Below are 21,913 nucleotides of genomic sequence, written 5' to 3' on the forward strand. Positions count from 1 at the left end.
TATTTTTACTTTTAAAGCTATCTTACTGCTAAATGTGTGGTCAGGTTCTTCAAAACTGCCAGAATATGAAGAACTTTATGCATTTAATTGGTCTCATGAAAATTGACTAAATAGGAGGTAATGATTTTTGAATTATCACCGAGTTTGTGGATCTAAATTTAATTTTCCAAAACTGTTGAATCCCTTTAGATAAGTTAGCACTAACAGAACAAAAAATGTAAAGGCAGAGACCAGAAATTTATTTTTTCCCTTAATTAATGTTTAATCTGTTGACCACAAGGCAAGAGTAGTAACTAGAATGCAGTGAACTCAGTTCTTTCTTTGACATATGTGGAGGCTAGGGAGATCTATAATTAATTGTACATAATTTGCATCCATCCATGTTTATAATGGTATTCTTATGATGCAATAGCAGAACTGTTGAGTGTTTTAACCCGTGTCAGCATCCCATCATTAATGTTTTTTCCTGATATTCTTTTTTAATAACAATTCAGATTTCTTTTTTTTTTATGTTTGGTAATGGTTCTAAAATTCCAGGGTGCTCATTATTTAGCTCATAATGTAAAAAGCAAGGTTTTGAGAATGAAACTGTACAATCAGTCTCTGTCTTCCCTGTAGGGTAACTATCGTAGTAACTCTCAGCAGAGAAGAGTAGAAGAGTACAAAGGTGTTTGGGTGGCAATTATGGAAACAGAGGAGACCTTCCTAAAGGAACTGAGTAGCACTCAGGAAAAGATTTGAACTCCCAATAATGGATAAATTTCTCAATACAAAATGTTTAATGTGTGTAGTTTCCAATTTGTGTGTTCCTAACTCCAAGCAATTGATTCTGCTACATTCTTGGACAACTGAGATTAATGACAGCTGTATTCTTAGCATTAATAAGTTATTAAATCTTGTCCCTGAGGATGTCAAACTACTTTGCTTCTTTGGCCATTTTGGTTTTGGTACCTGATATGTAAAACATAACTAATAATGCCATCTTCATTCACAAGTGACTTGTGCAAAGAAATTAATACCTGTAACAAGGCTTGGCCTAGTGCCATAGGAAGACTTCACTGCCCTGATCTCTAGCCCTGGAAAAAAAATCACACTATTTGAACAGGAATCAGCTTTCAATAAAATTGTAACCATAAAAAATGTGCACCAGGAAATATTGAGAATGTACTGTATTTTAACATGGCTTCTTTTTAAGCATTAAAGATTTAAGCATAGTCTTAATCTGCTGCTTTAGAAAATCCCCAGTTCTTTTATATATAATGAAAGTTTCAGTAGAAGAGGCTCCAAGGGATCTATCAGATAGCAAATTAATACCAGGTGATAAAAGCCATGACTTCAAAGGGACATAGATGGCATGTTCAGATCTACATCTCCAATGGTCTCTCCTCCCTTGACTTCTATCACAATGGTTTCCATTATGTTTTGAAGTATTATATGTTCACTGAGTGAAAAAAGAGAGAACAGTCAGTTTCTCTAACCCAACAAAAAGTTACTGGCTCAAATGCTGGGAAGCCACATCTGCCCTTTTTCTCAGAAAAGTTCATTTATTTTACACTTTAAAATAACTTGATAGAAGGGTAAAGTTATCCTTTGAAAAGGACAGGGCCCAGTTATCTGCAATCCACCCCCTGGCTCGGGGCTTGCTTTAATCACTACCTCAGGAAATCATGTTCATTCTTCCCCTGGAACAGAGACAGGTTTGGCTCTCTCACAGAAATCTGTGCATGCTCTCTAATCATTCAGCTGCTGTAGCAGGGAGAGGGGTGGAGGGAAGAGAGGCCACTATCACAGGTCTGAAAAGCAGCAGCTGATTTTGCTGTCTGATGTTAGGTTTGATGGAAACCTGACTGCCAAGTGTCCTATCTAAGGTAACGTGTTAGGAAGGGCTTTCTTTGTGGCTTCAAGGAGAATGGAAGTCTGTCTGCATCAGACTGTGCAAGGCTGGGAAGTCATATTTGTTCTCCAGAGCACAATTTCCAGGCCCTGAGAAACTTCAATGTCAGATATATATATATATATATATATATATATATATATATATATATGAATGCAGTTTTGGCTTTCAGGATATTTCAACAGCCAGCCTGAATCTTGAGGATCACAGATTAAATGTAGGTGATTCAAGTAGGAATTAGGCAATACTCAGGAATCTTAATCCTTTCTAGGTTCAAGATACTACAAGAAAAGTATAATTTAAACACATCCCCTCTGCTCCCCCCCCCCCCCCCCAAAAAAAAAAGGAAAAAAATTGAAAAAGAAAAAAGTATTCAGTCTGGTGAATTTGTTTAGAAGGAAGAAAATAATCCATGGGGTGAACAGTTTGAATGACAAAATAAAAAGCAATGCTCCAAAGTTATCTGCAGAGGGAGTAAATTTTATCCTGCAAGGAAAAAAAAAAACAACTATTTTGATACCTAGCTGAGGACTCTGTCCTAATGCTGATGAATAATTTCAAGTCTAGAACTTCCTAACTTGTAAATGTAAAACTTCATAGCCTTGGTGTTCTAATATTGTTTTTTTCATATTAAAATAAATTCTAATGAAAGAACCTTTACCATTGTTGTACTGAGCAAATGGCTTGCATTTTTCATTTACTTTCAAAGTCCTTTTATTTCCAAAATTATATAGCTGCCAAATTATGCTGCTTTTGCTTTCTGTCTTGCTGTTTTATGGTTGCTAAGCTAAAAATGGGCCCAGTTATTTTCTAAAGCCCATTTGGAAGCATTCCAATAGAGTGCTAATATTACATGCTTCAGCTAGTTTTTTAGGTTCGTGACAGCTTTAACACAGAAATAATAGCAAATAAACACCTCAGACAAGATTCTGTCACTACATAAAATTATTCAGCAGTCTGTTTTCTGAGTAATTGAGACATTTTCATTAGGTTTTATAAAGCATCTTCTTCAGATTGCTTTATATTTCATCAAATTTTTATTTCTGCTTTCCACAGAATAGACCAGAATTTTTCCAGAATACAGCAAAACCCATAATACTTGAATATGTCTTGTGCAAAAAACCCACAAACCTTTCATAGTCAGTGCCCTTTTATTCATACAACCACCTAGCATTTGGAAAGGAGCTTTCTAACTTTATGTCTCACCTTTCATTAATATTTTAACTGAATCTATGTTTAGCAGGCAGTGCTTTTCCATGCTGCTTAGAAACTTAAATTGAGGAAAAACAGGCAGCATGTTCCAGGCCTTTAAATAATATTAATTATTTTTAATAACTCATATTATTAAATGTTATTTCCAGGCCTGTCAGATGCAGCTGTAGGACAGTTTTGAGGTGGTGAAGATCATGCCAATACATTCTGGCCTGTAAATGAGTTGATTGAACTTGTTTATCATTATTTTCTATTTGACACTGGCATTAAGAAAAAAAAAGAGTCCATTTCTTTGCTGGAGTTCTGCAAATTGATCTACTGATCATTGTAATTTAAATGGAATCATAAAAAACCATGAGGGAGAAGGATGATCTTTGTAGTTTCTTGTAGCCTAAGCTATATTTCCAGCATCTGCCTGTTTGCCTTGAGCACTTCTTCTTCACCCACATCACCCTGACAATGGAGTCTAATTCAGTGTTGGCAAAGACAAAGCTTGAAGGCTCTTCTGGTTGCTTGATTATTTTGAATGGTTCTGCTGGGTCACCAGAGTGCACTGCAGGAGCTGCTGGCATGGCCCAGAAAGATGATCCTGGCACACACCCTCCATCCATTCATCCATCCGTCCGTCCGTCCGTCCATCCATCCATCCACCCACCCACCCACCCATCCATCCATCCATCTATCCATCCGTCCGTCCATCCATCCACCCACCCATCCATCCATCCATCCATCCATCCATCCATCCATCCATCCATCCGTCCACATATCCATCCATCCATCCATCCATCCATCCATCCATCCATCCATCCATCCATCCATCCATCCATCCATCCACATATCCATCCATCCACCCATTCATCCACCCATCCATTCATCCATCCACCCACCCATCCATCATCCACCCATTCATCCACCCATCCATCCACCCATCCATCCACCCATCCATCCATCCATCCATCCATCCATCCATCATCCATCCATCCATCCATCATCCATCATCCATCCATCCACCCATCCATCCATCATCCATCCATCCATCCATCCGTCCACCCATCCATCCATCCATCCATCCAACCACCCATCCATCCATCCATCATCCATCCACCCATCCATCCATCATCCATCCATCCATCCATCATCCATCCATCCATCCAACCACCCATCCATCCATCCATCATCCATCCATCCATCCATCCATCATCCATCCATCCATCCATCCATCCATCATCCATCCATCCATCCAACCACCCATCCATCCATCCATCATCCATCCATCCATCCATCCATCATCCATCCATCCATCCATCCATCCATCATCCACCCATCCATCCATCATCCATCCATCCATCCATCCATCCATCCATCCATCCATCCATCCATCGCTGCAGGCTCTTGTGCTCTTCCATATTGTGGTTTCATTGTCACATTAAGAAGAGGCAGTGAGCATTATAAACAAAACAATTCACCTCTTTATTAAATGCCACAAAGCCAAATATGAATGACAGTTGATAGCAGGATTTGCCACTTGATCATTTCTCTTTGGTATGAGTCTTAAAGCTTATTCTCCTTTTTTGTTGTAGGGAGCAATTAATTTAATCCTAGTATACCAACAAGTAGTAGGATTTACAGAAACTCCTTAGGGTTTACAGGTCTCATCATAGACATTTTCCTAGGAAAAATAGAGATTGTAAATTTTTGTACTAACCGACAGTGGATATCCTTTTTTTTTTTTTTTGTCAGTAGAAAAACTACAAGAACAAAAAATTGGCCAAATGCCTACATAAATTACACTCATCTAGTTAATTTTTCTTATCTCTTCCGTGAAACTTTTCTGTGGCAGCAAATGTACATAGATTTCATTGTCCAGAAAATAAACAGGGAAAGCAAGAAAACTTCTCCTCCTACTCCCAAGACCTTATTAAGTTCATGTTGGTATATTTAAACCACAAACCAAATGTTTCTATATCTTTTCAGATTTGTGTGATGAATTCTGTGGCCATATTGCCTTCAGGGTTTTTCTCCCAGTTAAAATATTGGGATATTGTGGACTTTTATCATCTCTCTGCAGCAGAAAGTAATCATGCCCACTATGTATTTTTCAAATATTCCATTTAAGTTATACAGAAAAGAAAGCATTGAGCACTTCTTGCTTTCTTACTTGTATTCAGGGATAGAGGGGGTGTTTAGTATATAGCCAGTGAGTCAGTCTAATATGGGGTGTTGTAATTGCAGTTTTATTGAGAAATAAAACAGCCTGCCTCCTTTTAAAGGGATGCATCTTCTCTGAAGCAATAGAAAGCAAGGCTTTGGTATTAATATTTGGACTGTAGTTGTATAAAATGTTTCAACACTGGCTAGTATAGCTAGAAAATATGCAATGATGTTTTGACCAAGAAAGTTTTTAAATCAATGATGTGTCAGCAAAAAGATAATGTCCTCAATTTATGTAAATTTTAATTATTAATTTTCAGTGGAATTCTAGAAATACTTGTATTATTGCTTCTACAAGTTTAGGATCATATATGCAAGTTTAATATCTTAAATATATATGCAAAAGTACAGCTAAGGAGTCATTTTCTAAAATAGATGATAATGATGCCATAATTCTGTGGCCAGTTGAATCAATGGGAATTGTATCTCTGGGGTGTAAGTGAAGTCTGGTTTGGTCTTGAATGTATGCTTTAAAAATTGTCAGCCATGACATTTTGGCAAGTTACACTGTTGTATAATGTGTGACAGAGAAGTCAGAACTGAGCAACTGGATTAAAAAAAAACAAAACTAAACATTGAGGACCGTTGTGCATGAAAAGATTATAATTTCTCAGTTGTTTTGTAGCATCAATAATGAAAAGTGAGATGCACTCATAAGTAAAATTCTGTAAGATGGCTGTGCATTCACAGCCAGAAGACCAGAACTTTCTGTGCCAAAACTCTTCAAAAGCATAGGAGCCAAGCTCAGCAGAACCAAATGAAAAATGTAAAATTGCTTTTTGTGTTTGTTATTTGAAATGTGTCATTTTTTGATGCAGTTTTCCTGCACATTTCTGATGTATTATTTATGACTTCATAGAGCACAAAGTACTTTTTATTACTCTTCCTTGTATAAAGCTCTTTTTCCCATCCTGAAAGACATCTTTTGACAGGAATATTTTTGTAGCTCGTAATATGAATAAATTAATATATTTATGTATCATCTGCTATCTTAGGATCCAATAGGGGTCGGTGGATTGCACCATTTACTCCCGAACCAGGAGAGCATTCTAATGAGGAATACTTCCTAGGAAAATGTTCTGCCTTAATTTATATACTCAAGTCATGCAGATCATACTATGTACTCTCCTCAGTGATAAGGATTCTGCATTTTAGATTTGACATGAAATTAATAGACCTTTTTTCTTTTGTTATTTGCAGTTCTTGCCAGCAATGATTTTCTTTTATTTTCTCCTAATAAAAAATTCAAATAGCTTTGAGCCAGTGGTTGATACTTTGATGCCCATGAAAATTACGAAAGACGATTTATGAATATTTTAAGATTAAACAGATAAACTGAGTTACAAAATGTATGCTATCTGTAGTAAAACTCATTACATTTTCTAGACATACTTTGACAGATTTAATTGAGAGTATTGTAGAGATCTGTATTCACCACATCAATTTATTCACCTTTATTGATCAACATTATAACAGAGTTATTAACTCTGTTTGTTTGAGCTCTGATTTTCATAAAGGAGGAAAATGGAGTGTCAGCATTTATGCTGCAATTCTTCACTGATTTTTTGATCATGCTAGTGGTGGATTATGAGCACAGTGGTTTAGCAATTCAAGTAGTTTTTAGTTACCATAGTTCCTCTCATAGCTCTTGAAATATACTTGAGCATTAGTAATTTATTATTTTGGAACTTTTCAAGCATTCCAATATTTACTGCAAATAAAAATTAATTATTCAAATTCCTCAGCAAATTATTTTGATGCTTTTGAGGCCATATTTTGTGGAGAGAACAAAAGTCACTCTTTGTTTTACCATCTCATTACTTAAATTGCTCCTGTGATTGCTCCTGTTCTGACCCTCTTTTTCCCATGCTCACATATGGTTAATTTGTGATTCTGAAATACAGAAAATAGGTAAAGAAAATCATCCATGGTCACTGGAAGGAAGAACGATAAGGAAAAATTACTAAAATTTTAAAATTAAGTGTAACAAAATATTCTTTACTCTAAGAATTTGGTAGAATTTATTAATGTATTGATTAGCACTTAGCCAAAACTTTTTTATCAACTTCAAAGCTATAATTTTGCTTATTTTTACTCATTTTCTTTTAATTGTTGACTACTTTTAAGCATATTGATGGCAAGAATTGGTATTTAAAAATGAATTCTCTCTTACACTTTGCTTCTCTCTAATATTGTGATTCAATAGAAAAAAAAATATTACTAGGATTTTATATTGAGACATAAAATCACATTAATTAGTCAGTATCCTATGGTCATTAGTCATTAATAAGTCATTTATCCAATAATTCGTTACCTATTAGTGCCATTCCATGTGTTCTCTTACATCAAGATTTATATACCTTGAGCATTTTCTTCAGTCTTCAATATCCCTTCCATAATGGTTTTACTGTTTTTTCCTTCTTGCACATTTACCTTATCTTTAAGATGAAAAAAAAATCAATATTTTCCTGAAATTGTAGTCACTCCTCTGCCTATTTAGAGCCAAGTTCTGACTTATTGAGAGTAATTTTAGTAGTTTTTTAAACTTTTTAATTTGAAATTCTTTTGGTTTGTTTTTAATTAGTTTATTTTAGTTTATTTGTAATTAAGTAGAATATTCTTAATGAAAGAAAATTTGTGATTCTATTTTTTTTAAGTTTGAAGTTATATATTATATTGTTTCTCTGGATTGAAACCCATTTCAATTTTTTTTATTTTGTTTTTAACTTCAGTGTTTTATACTTGTGCTTCTCAGTTGCTGTCTCTCAAAGAAAAAGAGATTCTTCCTTATAATCATTTAATGTAATCCTTCTTAGTAGGAATAGTTAATCAGTGTTTGCATGTCACACCTGTGCCCCACTCAAAGCTGCAGAAACAAAGGATACCATTAGATGTAGATATTTTCAAATCAAATTGTTCTGGGACTCTCATAAGAATTCCCCATTTCAAATTTTAAAAGTTCCATTAATAATAGTTTTCCCAAGTCCTTGGTAAGACACAATGAACAAATTCCCTTTTGGAGATGTTTCACATGAATTCTAAAAATCATAATGAGAACATTTCTTAGTATATAATAGCATGAAATAAGTTACCTCCTTAGAGTTTCTATGAAGCAAAAATTAAACCTGCAAAATGTTTTTATTTTGACTTAGAAACTCTCCAAAATGTATTCAAAACTTTGAAGGACAATGATTTAGATGCAGGAAGAATTTTATGTGGTATTTTCAAAAGTTTGTGTAGATTTAAAATTCTTAGAAGGACAAAGTGTAAGAAATGAAACCTGCTAATTTAAAGCCAGTATATCAAATCTTCCAGAATAACATTAATATTATTTAAAGGCACCCTGTACATACTAGATTTTATGTTATTAAATAGAGGTCTGGCAATTTATAAATTCAGGGTTTATAGTCTCTGTATTTTATTTTCTTGTCATATTTGATTACAATTTAGCATACAATACAAAAATGTATCACAGGAATATTTTAACTGTTACAATTATTCTCTTATAGCACTCGAATGAGACACCGTGATTGAAAAATAAATAAACAATCATGATTGCACACAGAAAATTGAGCTGGGAAAAATACAATTAGTGATCACCAGATTTTGTAACTTTTATGAAGTCCTTGTTTGTATTGTTTCATACTCCTGATCTTTTTCAGGTGCTTATTATGGATCTCTCCAGGCAAGTAGAAGAGCTCTTTGGGGACAGAAAATGGTTAATTTTCTTGCACTCACTCCAGAGATGTTTTTTAATATCATAAATTATAATTGGATGGCTGACACCTGGAATGGAAGCTTTACTTCGTTTTGTATTAGTTTTGAACAGAGGAAATACTTGTACATGTCTGGCAGTCTGTTTTTGTGAAGCTAATTCCTGAGTAATACAACACCTGGTATCTATTTGTTTCAGGTGTAATTTCATTTGTTGCTCAAGATGAAGACCAGCAGCAGCCTCAAGGCAGCAGCTCACCACAGAGGACAGATGGTAAAAAGGCCCTTCAGAAGCAGCCAGCGAGGATTCCACCAGATCTTGATGCAGCTAGCACTGGTATGTTTGTTAGTATGGATGCATTTGTTGTCAATTTTCATAAAGTTACATCATAATGTGGTTTAAAATTAACTGAATATTTAGTATGCACAGCCTACAAAAGTGGATGAAATCATCATTTTGTGCTTTCTGAAACATTTTAATGATTTAAGCTGATTTTTTCTTTTTTTTCCCCTCTCTTTACAACATCACTGACTGCTGCTTGTTGTTGGAGAGGGGCAGAATGTTTTTAATGCTTTCTTTGTAACTCTCCAATAATACTGTGAGTGCTGATGTCAAAGCAGGCCTTTTCTGAAATCCATATTGCTCCACTTCTTTCCACTGTGGAAAAAACTTTCTTATAACAGTCAGACATAGATACTCCTTTGGTAAAATAAAATCAAAAAGAGAAGATTCCAGAATACCTATTTACTTTCATATTGTCACCACCTGCTTTATCGTAAGCAGTATCTGCATTACTTTTGAGATTTCAAGTGTTCCAGAAGAACACTTTTGTGGTTACACCAAATAGACAAAGCCAGATTTTTTGTTTGCTTTTAGATTAATTTCTCCACTTTCCTATTTATATTTGCAAGTATAACTTTTCTTATCTAATTTGATATATATTTAAATTATCAAGCATTTTTTAAAATTGATTAAAGAATATTTCTTGCAGGGAAAGCTATCAAGGAAAGTTTTAAACTAAAAAAGTTGGTTTAGTCAATACAGAGTTTTTAGGAAATTAAGAAGGCCTGGCAGATTGGCTCTTTATCTTTATAACCGTATTTTCTAGATAAATTAAAACTAGAATTTATCAAGCTCTAAAAAGAATTAGAAGCTAATTTTATCAATAAATTAGAAATAATATGAGTCAAGTCAATGTGAATATCAGAAAGTCTGTTCTTTATTAGTCTATTAATAATCTGTACATCAACATGGAAGTTAGTTGACATTAAAACTCTTGCAACATCTTGTTGGAACTTTACAGAAGAAAAATTTTAAAAAGGATTAAATTAAGATGATACATGCAGATAATACAGTAGAGACAAGAATTTTAAATTTTCTAGATATTAAGTGGAATTAATAATAAAAACAACATAAAGGATGATGCCAGGTAAATGGGAGATAATCTTCAAATATCTACTGAAAGCCTGAGAATATTAATGAATTTAGTTAAGCTTCAATTGCCCAAATGAAACATTTTTTGTTATGACATATTTGCGAATTTAGGAATTATCAGTCCAAAACTAGTAAAGGCTCTAACTGAAAGTAACTGAACATAGAAGGTTAGGCAAGAAAATAGTTTAGGAGAGTGGATGTCTCGGTGCTGTCCCTGTCACTGGAGTGAATGAAGGGTGTTCTTAGGTAGAAAATCCAATGTAACTTCATGGTTTGCTGTTATCATTACTGGTAATACTTCTGCATCATGTGATTCCCTAATGACAATGTGAGACTGATTGGTCTATTTATGCATTTAAATTTTCAAACATGTTTGATACATTAAAAGACAATAAATAATACCATAAAATATCAGTCTAATAACTTGCTGAGAGGAGCCAGGTAATCAAACCCAAATAAGCTCCCTCTTTTGTTGCACACTATTTTACATGGAAATAATCACTTCCTCCCAGAGAATCCCATTGGTAATTGGAGCAGTCTCCCCACCTTATTCCTATATGGATGCCTCAAGTTACTTCATCTTCTCTTTCAGTTGCCATTTTTTGCTATTTTTGGGCAACTCTAGTGTTTTATCTTTGTCTTCTTGTGACCTACATGTTTCAAGAAAACTGTACTAGAAACTGTGAAGCTGCAGGACTGCTGGCAATGTTTAGGGCATCATTAGGATTGCTTTCCTAAGTGGACTTAAAGTAGGACATGACATGACCTTTCCCTAGTTCTGTGTCACTTAGTAAAAGATTTTTTTTCTTCTTCAGTGCAGAGGATATACCCTTGCAATGCTCACGTCCCAAGCTTTAATCTCACCTTTAAACCCACCAACTGCACTTAGTCATTTCACAAAATATTATCTGTCATCGCAAGCATTCACTTGTACTAGACATCTGTCACTTCTGCTGCTGTGGAAGGTACCTGCTGAAAATAGCTAAATAGAGATGTTATGCAATAAGATCTGGTCTAAAATACATGCTAGTCCTCTTCTGAACTTACTTCAAAGAGGAACTAACAAAGTCTTAACTTTAACCTGCACAGATTTCTTTTACACCAATATTTTTAATGTTAGTTTTACATTAAAATTAATTTTAATTTTTATTGTATGACTTTTAATAGTAGAATGACTGATGCATGTTTCCAAGATTTAGGATTTATGAATTGCAAAGTGTACACCAATAGTAGAATGCAAACCCCTTGCATTTGACCAGAGGTATCACACAATTAAGTGAATCTTGGAAGTGAGAATCCCCAGAGCACTGTAACAAAAAATACTGGACTTCTGATATAGAGAAAATTAATATACAGACAGGAATCAGTGTAGTTCAAAACAAGTATGAGGTTTTCCATAGCTGAATAAGATTAGGAATAAACACATGGACACCAAACTTTTGTGTCTTGCTGTTATTCAGGGAAAATTATTCCTTTTAAACATACTAGAAACTCCTACCTTGTTATACACATCTCAGGTACCCACACTTATGCATTATGTAGGTATAGATGTTCTTATTTACCTTTTTCATTTTTTTCCTTCTTCAGATTACATTGTAGGTGGAAATGCAGAAGAAGACAATGATTTCTAAGTGAGCTTTCATACAATGTTTTTATAATTTTTATCAAATCCCTCATTATGCTCTTCCAAAAACCTAAGGATTCTGAAATCTGTTTGTTTTTTCTTCTTTTTTAGATGTATTTAAGAAAAACCACATTTAGTTCTTGCTGTAAGAAACACAGCAATTCCTCATGATGAATCATTGTTATGCTGCCTTGTTCAAAAAGGAAAAAAGAGAAAAAACCAAAACCCAAACAGAAAAATGTCTGCAGAGCAAATGTAGTGACAGGGGCTTGTCCCTTTCAAAACCGATGTGGGGTTTTAGTTCTTTCCAAAACTTATTTCTGTCTTTGAAGAAAGGAGATCCTAGGGTTTCTTTTCTCATGGCAGCCAAAAGTAAAACAAGGCTAAGTGGTTGCTAAGACTGAAAGTAGAATGCTCCTTGTCTTTCATGTAACATTTATCTGTAGATATTCCTGTATTATAAAGTGCTAAAATCAGAAATAAGTATTAGCTATTAATAGGTGTTTGTTTCACAGTCTCAATAAATGCTGCACTCCTCCTCCTCCTCCTCCTGAACTCTCAAATAGAGGAAATTTTTCTCCTCTGGAGTTCATGGTAACTTCTTGAACCGCACTGGCCAAATCCCCCTATGTTGTGCTCTTTGCTGTGCAGCCCATGGGCCACAGGGAGGGTGCTTGGCTCAGCCTCTGCCAGACCCACTCTGCTCCCAGGAATCATCCCCTGGAAATGGGAGCTGAGTGTGTGATGTTGCTGTGGTTGCTGCAATGGCTAAAGCCTGCCCTGCAGCTGCAAATCCCCCTCTCCTCTTCAGCATCCCTCACACACTGTCCAGCAGCAGGACTCAGCACAGACATGGCACTTCAGCCACAGCTTTCACTGTTCCTGCCAGCAGTGATGTCCCTCAGTGTTTGTTTGTACAAGATTGGGGAATTTTGCATGGGCTGTTGTCTTATGGTGACTGCCCTAAGCATTGCCTTTATCCAAAGATTGTACTTCCCACTTTGTTTGTCTTATGGAATGCATTTAGGTTTTTATGTCATTGCCAGATTTTTGAATTTCCTTGTACTTGAAAGGCTAAACATCAGAAAGATACTATTTACTACTTGTAAAAGATACTATTTACTGCTTGTAAATAGGCCATGATGAAGAAGCACAGTCGGAGGGGCCAAACCAGACAATCATTTTGGCAAAGCCTGGTTTAATTCTCTTTTTAAAGCTAATTTATGCTTCAACCAAGCTTTCAATGACAGGCCATGTTTTCTAGCCTAAGTAGTCATTGTAGCTCTTATGAGATGTCTCTGAGTTGAGTGTCCTTCCTTTGAGTTTAAAAACTTCTTCCAAGTGATTCTTCGAGCATCTGATGCCTTTGGAAGGTAATGGTACTTGCACACGTGGTTCTCCTGGATTTCCAAGCTTGAAATCAATCCCTGAGGGCTGAACATCTGTGGGAGCACTATGGGGTGTTCATGTAAGGAAGACAGTAAAATAATGTCTTTGTTCTAGCAACTGTTGAAATGATTAAGAGGTAAACAGTGCTCAGGATGGCAAAAATGTAAAAAAGTTTAGCATTTGTTCATTATAATTTTGAAAAATATCCTAAGACCTGAGGATGCAATGGTAAATTATAGGATTTATTCAGTATTAATGCAGGAGGATGTTTCATATACCTTTGATATATTAAAATATAATTGATACATCTCATGTGCATATTTATTTCTGGAATTATTGTCTTTTTAAGAGGACTGTTCTTTAAAATCAATTTGAGTTACCAGCCCATAAATTTTGATTGGGTAGTTAAGCTATTTTTTAGTCCAATCTACATTCTGTATGTTCATGCATGGTGTGCTCCAGCTTCAGATTAGTTTAAGTCTCCCTCTTCAGGGAAGAAATAAAGAGCTATGCAGAGGAAATAATCCCCATGTAAATTGCATGCATATTTGCAAGTGTAAAATACCAACCACAGCTTCGCTTGTTTGAGGGATTTTTGTTAGTTTTTGTTTTGTTTTGTTTTTTGTTTGTTTTGTTTTTTAGTGATTTTTAGTAGCATTTTCACATTTGCAGCTATACTTACAAGCTTTGGGGAATGTTGTAGCATAGGTAGAACATTAAGTATTAGAGTGTTTTATGCTTTTTTCCTTTGTCAAAAAGGTTGTTCAATTACTGCTAGGTTTCTCAGTAGGTGCCCTTCTGCAGTACTGCAGTCTTCTGGTTGTTGTGAATTTTCCTGTGCCCTTCTGAGACTCAGAACAGCTTGATCCTCCCAGTAAACTAACATGTTGTTTTGAAACAATTCAGATATAGCAATGCTTAAAGGACCTGTGGCCCACATGGAATTTCGTGGGGCATGGTACTGTGTACAATTTAAAAAAAATTATTTTAATATGAAAAAAAATTCTGTAGCCCATTTAAAATTAATAACAAGAGCAATCTGTAATTGCTCACAGAGTAAGGCTTCTGATGAACTTCAGGTTGCATCACCCATCCTGCAGCAGGTGTTGTAATATTGTTGTGCTGAGAAGGCAGGTAGTGCTGCATCTGCATTAACCACAAATTAGTCACTCCTTTTGTAAACCTGTACATCTGCATATTTTGGATATCATAGCATGGAGGATTGCATTTGCATATAAAGAGATTAAATTTTATTACCCAATTTAAATATCTGTGATGTGCATTATGCTTATTTTGAAGGTCTGTATATGCTGTAAACTGTATTACTGTATCATTCTGTCATGTCTGGCAGACCTCAAATGTGTATGTATGGAATTTTTTCAATTAATAACCCATTTAATTAAAAAAATATTCTGAAAAACAAAATCCCTAGCAGAAATAATGAGTGGGGCTCACATGACAGGTCCAGTTGTAATCCCTTACAAGTTGTCTGAGACAGAAAACATTTAGAATGATATAAAAGAATAACATTTTTGAAACTTAAGAGGAAATGAGCAGCAGAGCAGCAATCTCCCTGCAGCCAGTGCCCTTGTTGTTGTGCTGGAGTGTTTGACATGCTCTTTCTAGGTCATCATTTTGCCTTTCCTACCTTGTCGTGCTTACAAACAATTATTATTTTACCCTTTAGCAAGTAATGAATTATAAACACACAGAGAGTACATAATGGTAATGCAAACGAGCACTAATATTTACCAGGTCCTCACAGTCATGTAAGCATATCTGGGGCTGGAGATTATGAGGTGATGAGAGGATAGAGAGAAGGTCTCCATCAGTCTCCTCTGTCATCCTATTTCAATTGTTGTGACCTGTGAAAGTATTCACTGAGCCAGAAAACAGGAAAAAGTCATACTTTATGGCCTAATAGATGGGACAGTTCATAGGAAGTGGAGTTCAAATCAAATATGGGATTTTTTTAAAAGTCTTACAGTGTGGAGGTTTTTTTTTCTAGCTGAATAATGAATTGAAACTTTTACATTAATCTAAATATGATGAAACATTCAAATTAATCTTTCACAAAAAAATGTGAAATTCTCCCCAAGATATTTGACATTCAAATTACTGCAGCATCAACAGTATTGTCTAATGGTGAGAACAGCTTCCTTCATGGTTTATGTTCAGTCCCTCAAGCAGAGGAAATAATTGAATAAACATTCTCAGAGCCTGTTTGGAAAATTTAACACTTAAGCTAATTTATAAATAGATTTGCAAATCCAGAGCAAAGTTTTTCTATATATTAATGATAATATACATATTTATTTCTTTCAAGTTTCTGAAAACTATGCCATTCAGAAATATCAATTAAAACATTAGATTGAGTTCAAATTATGTTTTTAAGATGACAGAGAGTATAATTTCCAACAGGAGAAGAAAATGAAACACATTTCTCCTTCCAATCTAATTTCTTCTTCTTCTTCCTGTTGCTGTTTTTATTACAAGTCATGCTAGACTTTGGTAACTAGAAAAGCTTGCACCATGTGCTACTGCCACTGTCTGCTTCTGAAGCCAGAAATAGGTTATTCTTGAAGACTATTTGTGATTAGGCCATTATATAATGTTGTGAAAGTAATTTTTTTTTTTTGTTAGTAAAGTCTCAGTTCATCTCAATATTTTCTAATGGATGAGTTTCATGCCTATCTTAGATCCTCTTATCCCCTCCATAGCCTGCTGCTGGAATTTGTGAGGAATTTCATTTCTGCAGCAGCTGCAAAATAAATTTCCCACACAGAATTCTGGCTTTTAATTTATCCAGACACTGGGCACTCCTGCATTCTCACACATTCAGTTTTGGGGTAGGTTTGCTGAACTAACTAGCAAAGGACCACTCATATTTTTACAGAGCAGGCAATAGATATTTCTTGTCCACTGCAGTGCTTTATTTGTTATGGTCTGTATTGTCTCTCTCAAAATATTTATTTTGCTTTCTCTGTGTGTAGAGAATAGTTCTTGGCACAACTATGAAATTTTAAGTATTAGGGAACTACTGTTTCCCACTGTGGCAAAAGACAGATGATATTTTATACACTGTCACCAGAGAATGAGTGTATGTGTGTGCAAGAAGTTTTTTGAAATTTGGAATTAATTGTAAAAATGTGTACCAGAAATTCATATTTCTGGTAATATATTAAATTTGTGTTATTTAGGAAGAATGTATCTTCTTTCTTAATGTGATATATACATTAATTATTATTGAATGTTAGAAAGAATTGCAGGATTGCTTTCACAAAGTTCTCTGCATTTATTGGTTATCTACACCTTATTTACCCAGCAATATATTGAGAAATTAGTAAGAACAACCTTATAAAGTTCATCTACTGTAAATATGGCAGATAATATCCATTAAATTAATGAAGGGTTGATTTTATTAGCATGGAATTGCATGAGCATAAAGATCTTCTGCTTGAAAATTAATGGAATTTTACTTCATAGTTTCTTTTTATTATTGAAGACATAAATTGCTCACACAACTCCACAATATGTTTTCTGAAATCTAATGAAAATCTACCCACTTCATCGTTGTGCTCAGGATACTCTTTCATAGAGGTGATTTTGTATTTTATGGATGCATAGAGAAATAAATGTCATTTTCCTAAAATGGCCTGAGTGCTCAGCAGAAATCCTTAATACCTCTTTCAGGGAAGACATATTTTTTATCCCAGAAAAAATGTTGCCTTTTCTGTGTGTGTGATGTTGCTTTGTGTTGCCTTTTTGCCTTTCCTTAGGGGAATAAGATGAAATGCCTACTCTGTGACAGAGTTTAGAATGGAGAGTTATCCAAATCCCAATGTACTTGAAAGGTTCATTTTAAAGTAAAAGAGTTATACTGAAAAAGCAAAATAGACATTTGTCAGTTTTAATGCCTTTGCATTTGCCTAGCTGTGTTCCTATGAAACACTGCAGTAAGACTGTATTACAGTTTATAAAATGCTTTTGGTTACTTTGATATCATTAGCAAACCCCCAGTATTTTGGAAAAAAATATTTTTGACCTGTAAATACAGAATTTTTTTTTTCTACTAATGGCAGTCAGGAATCACTCATTGGGGTATAACATTTGTAATTCTGGGCTATCTTCATGTAGAAAATAGGCATTCTTAGCTTTAATATTTAGCATGTTTTTAAGAGGAAACTGCATACAATGAGCCTGCCTGAGTATGGTAGGGAATTTAAAAGTGAACCCTGTCTGGAAGTGAGCTGGCTTCTCACTGAAGTCTCATGTAGGTTTATATCATAAAATCAAATATAATTAAAATTAAAGATTCAGTTAAAAAATCATGTATATTCAATGAAATGTTGTCAATTTAGTATTCTGATAGCTAGAAGGGGTAAAATCTTTGAATACTAATTACATTCTATAATAGAAATGAAGATATGATGTACTCATCATTTCTGGGGTCCTTTTGGGGTTTTATTTCTTTTTTAAAAGTGCTGAATTGCAAGCTGTGGGATATAAAACTTTCAGGGATATAGTGCAATTGATTTTAGAGTTGCAAGAGAGATCCTATAATTCAGTTGATTGAATGGTATTTGTCAAGTGAAAGGCTCGTGCTCCTTGTATGTGCTGCAACTCATAAGAGCAATTATTTGCTTTTCTGACACAGCACTAGTAAAAACTGGGTTCACTTTGTCCTCATTAAGCTTATTTTTAATATGTTATGTTGACAACAATAAAATAAGGCTTGGAACTGCACAATAAAGAGCATGAAGTGTATTTCACCACAGCATATTACACCTGGAGGATTGTAAAGGACCTTTAACAGGTCTTTGCTGCTAAGACTTAAAATTAAAAAGCTTTTGCAATAGCGAAGTGCCATATTTTGGGCAGACTTCTGCATCTGGAGGATACCTGCTGCTTTTCTGCTGTCTTTTCGTATTTTTTTTGACTGCTAGCCTTGTCATAGGTCATTGTGTGTAACTAATGTACTCTTTATGTAATCTTATGTTTCACCAATGTGCAATCATGTTTCATTCAATAACTTGTGTACGGATGAAAAAAATTTGAAAACAAGAATTGGTATTATTTTTTCAGTAGAAGTTTTTTACCAGTTCTAAAGTCATACTAATAGAATATTTGTTTTTTTCTGGCTACAGTATTTTTTGATGTCAGATATTCTGTTTTAAAGAGTTCTTGACAGCCAAAATGTTAAATTTATGAAGGTATTTTATGTAATAAAACATCACGCATTAAAGAAAAAGAAAAGAAAAAAATTAAATAACCCCAAACTCTGAGCAATTATATTTTCTCTGAAGAAATACAACTATTGAATGCATACATTTATAAACTGTTTTACATGTTTTGTGTTCATTCTGACGTGAACAGGAAAACACTTCAGTATCATTTTAAGGAATTTCCTGATTGGAAATCATCTGAGTATACCTTAACCTACTGTGCCAAGGATATATCAGCTGTGTGTACGTGACTTCTGAGCTGGCTTTTGCCTTTTCAGACATGTTAAAATATTTATGTGACACAGCTGCCCAAGGTGTTCACCTGGCAAGTGATTTCCTCACATAAGTCACAGTTTACACACTCTTAAAATGTGCAGCTCTATGCAAAACCGGGCCAGTGGATGCTGTTTCTGCAAAGAGGCAGAATAAAAAGTTCTAGGTTATTCTACCATATAATTTTACAGTGTTTTTCAATAAATTAATATTGATGGCTCTTCTAGCAAAAAGTGTCTTTCTCTTCTGTTCTCTTTCCTGTTCTTCTCCTTGTTACATGCTTTATAGTGCTTTTGTATGTGTCCTTCAATATTACTGATGATCTTCCCAACCTTCCAGAGAGCCTACTGGGAAATATAAGATCCTTTTGTCCATGATCACTCCTAGCTTTATATGCCAGCATAACAGGAATGAGTAATATTTTTTTGTTTCTTACCTGAGACCATATAATTTTATAGCCAGAAACAATGTTCCTTGGATTTTTCTATTACCTTTGGATTTTTCTGTTACCTTTGGATTTTTCCAAAGTTAAGGCATAGGTAGACAAAAATAGAAAAATGGTGCCAGTAGAAATAAAGGCAGATATGGCAAATGGAGAAATAACAGTAGTGTACTGTGAGAAAGCAGTAGTCCTTGGGGAAAAAAAAACCCTCTTAATTTAAGTAATTTAAAAGTTGTGTGAAGTAAGAGGAAGCAGGGGGGCTTAGTACAGCATTTGAGGTCATTAGTTTGACACAGTCCTGACTCTGTTAATGAAGTATCACAATTCGATTTCTGTGAGCTAAAGATTTTGACTGTGAATGAAGGTGTTCTGAGATGTTTTATGGAATATGAGAGAGTTTTAGCTATAACTTGGTAGGAGTAACTTGTTTCTTGGTGGATTTTGACAACCATTACTCTAGGATACACTTCAAAGATATATACTAATAAAAACTTCATGGCCTAGGTAATCTGTCCTGTTTCTTCTCCACCCTTACCGCTGCAAAGTTTCACTGATACTTTTTGCATTCTCTAAGGTCCACCATTTGTTACTCTCTCCATCAGAGAGATCACTCCAAGTAGCAGCCTTTTGTGCCTATGAAAATTGTGAGCATTGTCTTTCCTCAAAAATCTTCTCCAAGGAAAATAAAATGAAATAATTTATTAAACAATAGTTGTTTTCTGAACTTCAAATTCTTATTGGTTGTACAAGTTTTTCTGTGGTTTTATGTCTTTTCATAATTACCTAAGTATCAGCTACTTCGTGGGGTTTTTTTACTTTTCTTCTTGAGTTATTCTTGTCTCTTTGCCCTTTGGAATTATTTCCTTATTTAACTCTCAGACTAGATTATTCAAAGTATCTTCACTTAATCTCAGCTTCTTTCTTTGCCAGGTCTTTGAACGAAGGTAATTATAATAACCAAATAACTGTGAGTCTTAAAGCAAATATCACTTATCTTCACATTAGAAGTTAAACAGTACTTTTAAAGTGTTAGTATTCTAAACAATCACTTCACTATATAACTTTCAATTATATAAATTTATCCTCAGTGAAGAGTTCTAGTTCTTCTTCCTTGCCATTCAAACTTCTAAATCCATAGTGCAGTAACTGAAAAAGTATAATCTTTCCATAAATTACTACAAAGATTTTGCTTGTGATGGCAGTCTGATTTTGAGGTAACCATTTGAGACTTGTTAATCATCACTAAGAATAATAGAGGCAGGCAATAAAAGACAAAATAACACCTTAAAGGGAGAGTTTTGAGAAATCCATGTGACATAATGTGTGTGAGGTTCAGGTCACTCCCAAACACACAGACCACTGCACTTGAAACCTACCAACTTTATTTTCAATGGCCTATTCATGGCAGATTTCTTATGTAGCAGATTGTTAAATGTCCCTGCCATCCCACCTCTTGAGTGAGTATTCAGTGGCTTGTTAGCAAAGTCTGGAGTTCTTCTCAGTGTGTGGCTTTATGGTCTTAGGAATGCACAGTAAGAAATGTAACTGAGACATTGGACCTACGTTGGTAAGGTTTGTGATAATCCTTTGAATTAATTCTCCCAGAATTATTCCTCAAACTTTTACTAAGGCAGAATGTTCCCTTCCCTGCCCCTCTGCCCCAGTTCCTCCCACTCCCTCCCAAAACCACCAAAACAGTGAAGTTTTGACTCCTTTATTGCTAAAATTTGCTGGATTTCTTTTCAGTATTTGAAATTTTCTTACTCTTTGCATACTTTGTATTCATCAATGTCATGCTGCCTGCAGAGCTCAAAAAGGTGAGGGGAGTTGGATTCTAATGCCAAATATATTACCTGTGTTCTTGTTGATTTTTATCTCTTGTTTTAGATCTGTATTTACTAATGTCACAAGTGCATGGATGACATACTGTCACGTGCCCTGACTTTATTCCCATGCCACAATTTCATCAGAAAGAGTTTAACATGTTAATAGATCAGATCCTGATTTCTGTCTCTGTGTGTACTAGCAGATGGATATTCTGTCACCAGCAGACAGGCTAGGCTAAATGTCATGAAGGATACGTGTAATAAGTGTAGGACACAACCCAAAAGGAGAGTGAAAGAAGGCCCTCTACAAGGTGAATAACCATATTTGCCATATTTACATTTTCATCACAGCTGCAAGGGAGAAGTGAGAGCTGTGACATCATCATGTTAAGGTACTGAGAGTTTATGGAGGACATCAAGAACATTCTGAGTTAAAGAGATATTTTCCATCTTCCATTTTCACATCCCATGGACACAGCAGATCTGCTGGGTGATTTTTTTTTTTTTTTGAAGTTGTTACCTGGGAGATGGAGATGAGAAAAGATAGAGTAAAGATGTCTGACTGAAAAATGGTGTTAGATCATCCTGCTGTGGTGGTATTAATAGTATGGAAGACTGAGCTTCAAAAATGGAAGATACCAATGGCATTAGTCATCCATTTCATTGAA

At 34.9% G+C, this 21,913-nt stretch overlaps 1 protein-coding gene across 5 annotated transcripts in view; it reads left to right on the forward strand.

Annotated features, from left to right (window-relative positions):
* Positions 1-21,913, forward strand: part of CFAP47 (cilia and flagella associated protein 47) — a 261,132-nt gene that overhangs the window by 130,029 nt on the left and 109,190 nt on the right. For all 5 annotated transcript variants that reach the window (XR_010995832.1, XM_068179785.1, XM_068179786.1 and 2 more), the window contains one exon: positions 9,231-9,368. Coding sequence is in view for 4 of the 5 variants with exons in the window: in XM_068179785.1 (XP_068035886.1) it covers positions 9,231-9,368 (138 nt within the window). In the remaining variant the exon portion in view is untranslated. The remainder of the gene's footprint in view (positions 1-9,230; positions 9,369-21,913) is intronic.

This window comes from Anomalospiza imberbis, chromosome 2, assembly GCF_031753505.1.
Source record: "Anomalospiza imberbis isolate Cuckoo-Finch-1a 21T00152 chromosome 2, ASM3175350v1, whole genome shotgun sequence".
Classification (NCBI taxonomy): Eukaryota; Metazoa; Chordata; class Aves; order Passeriformes; family Viduidae; genus Anomalospiza; species Anomalospiza imberbis.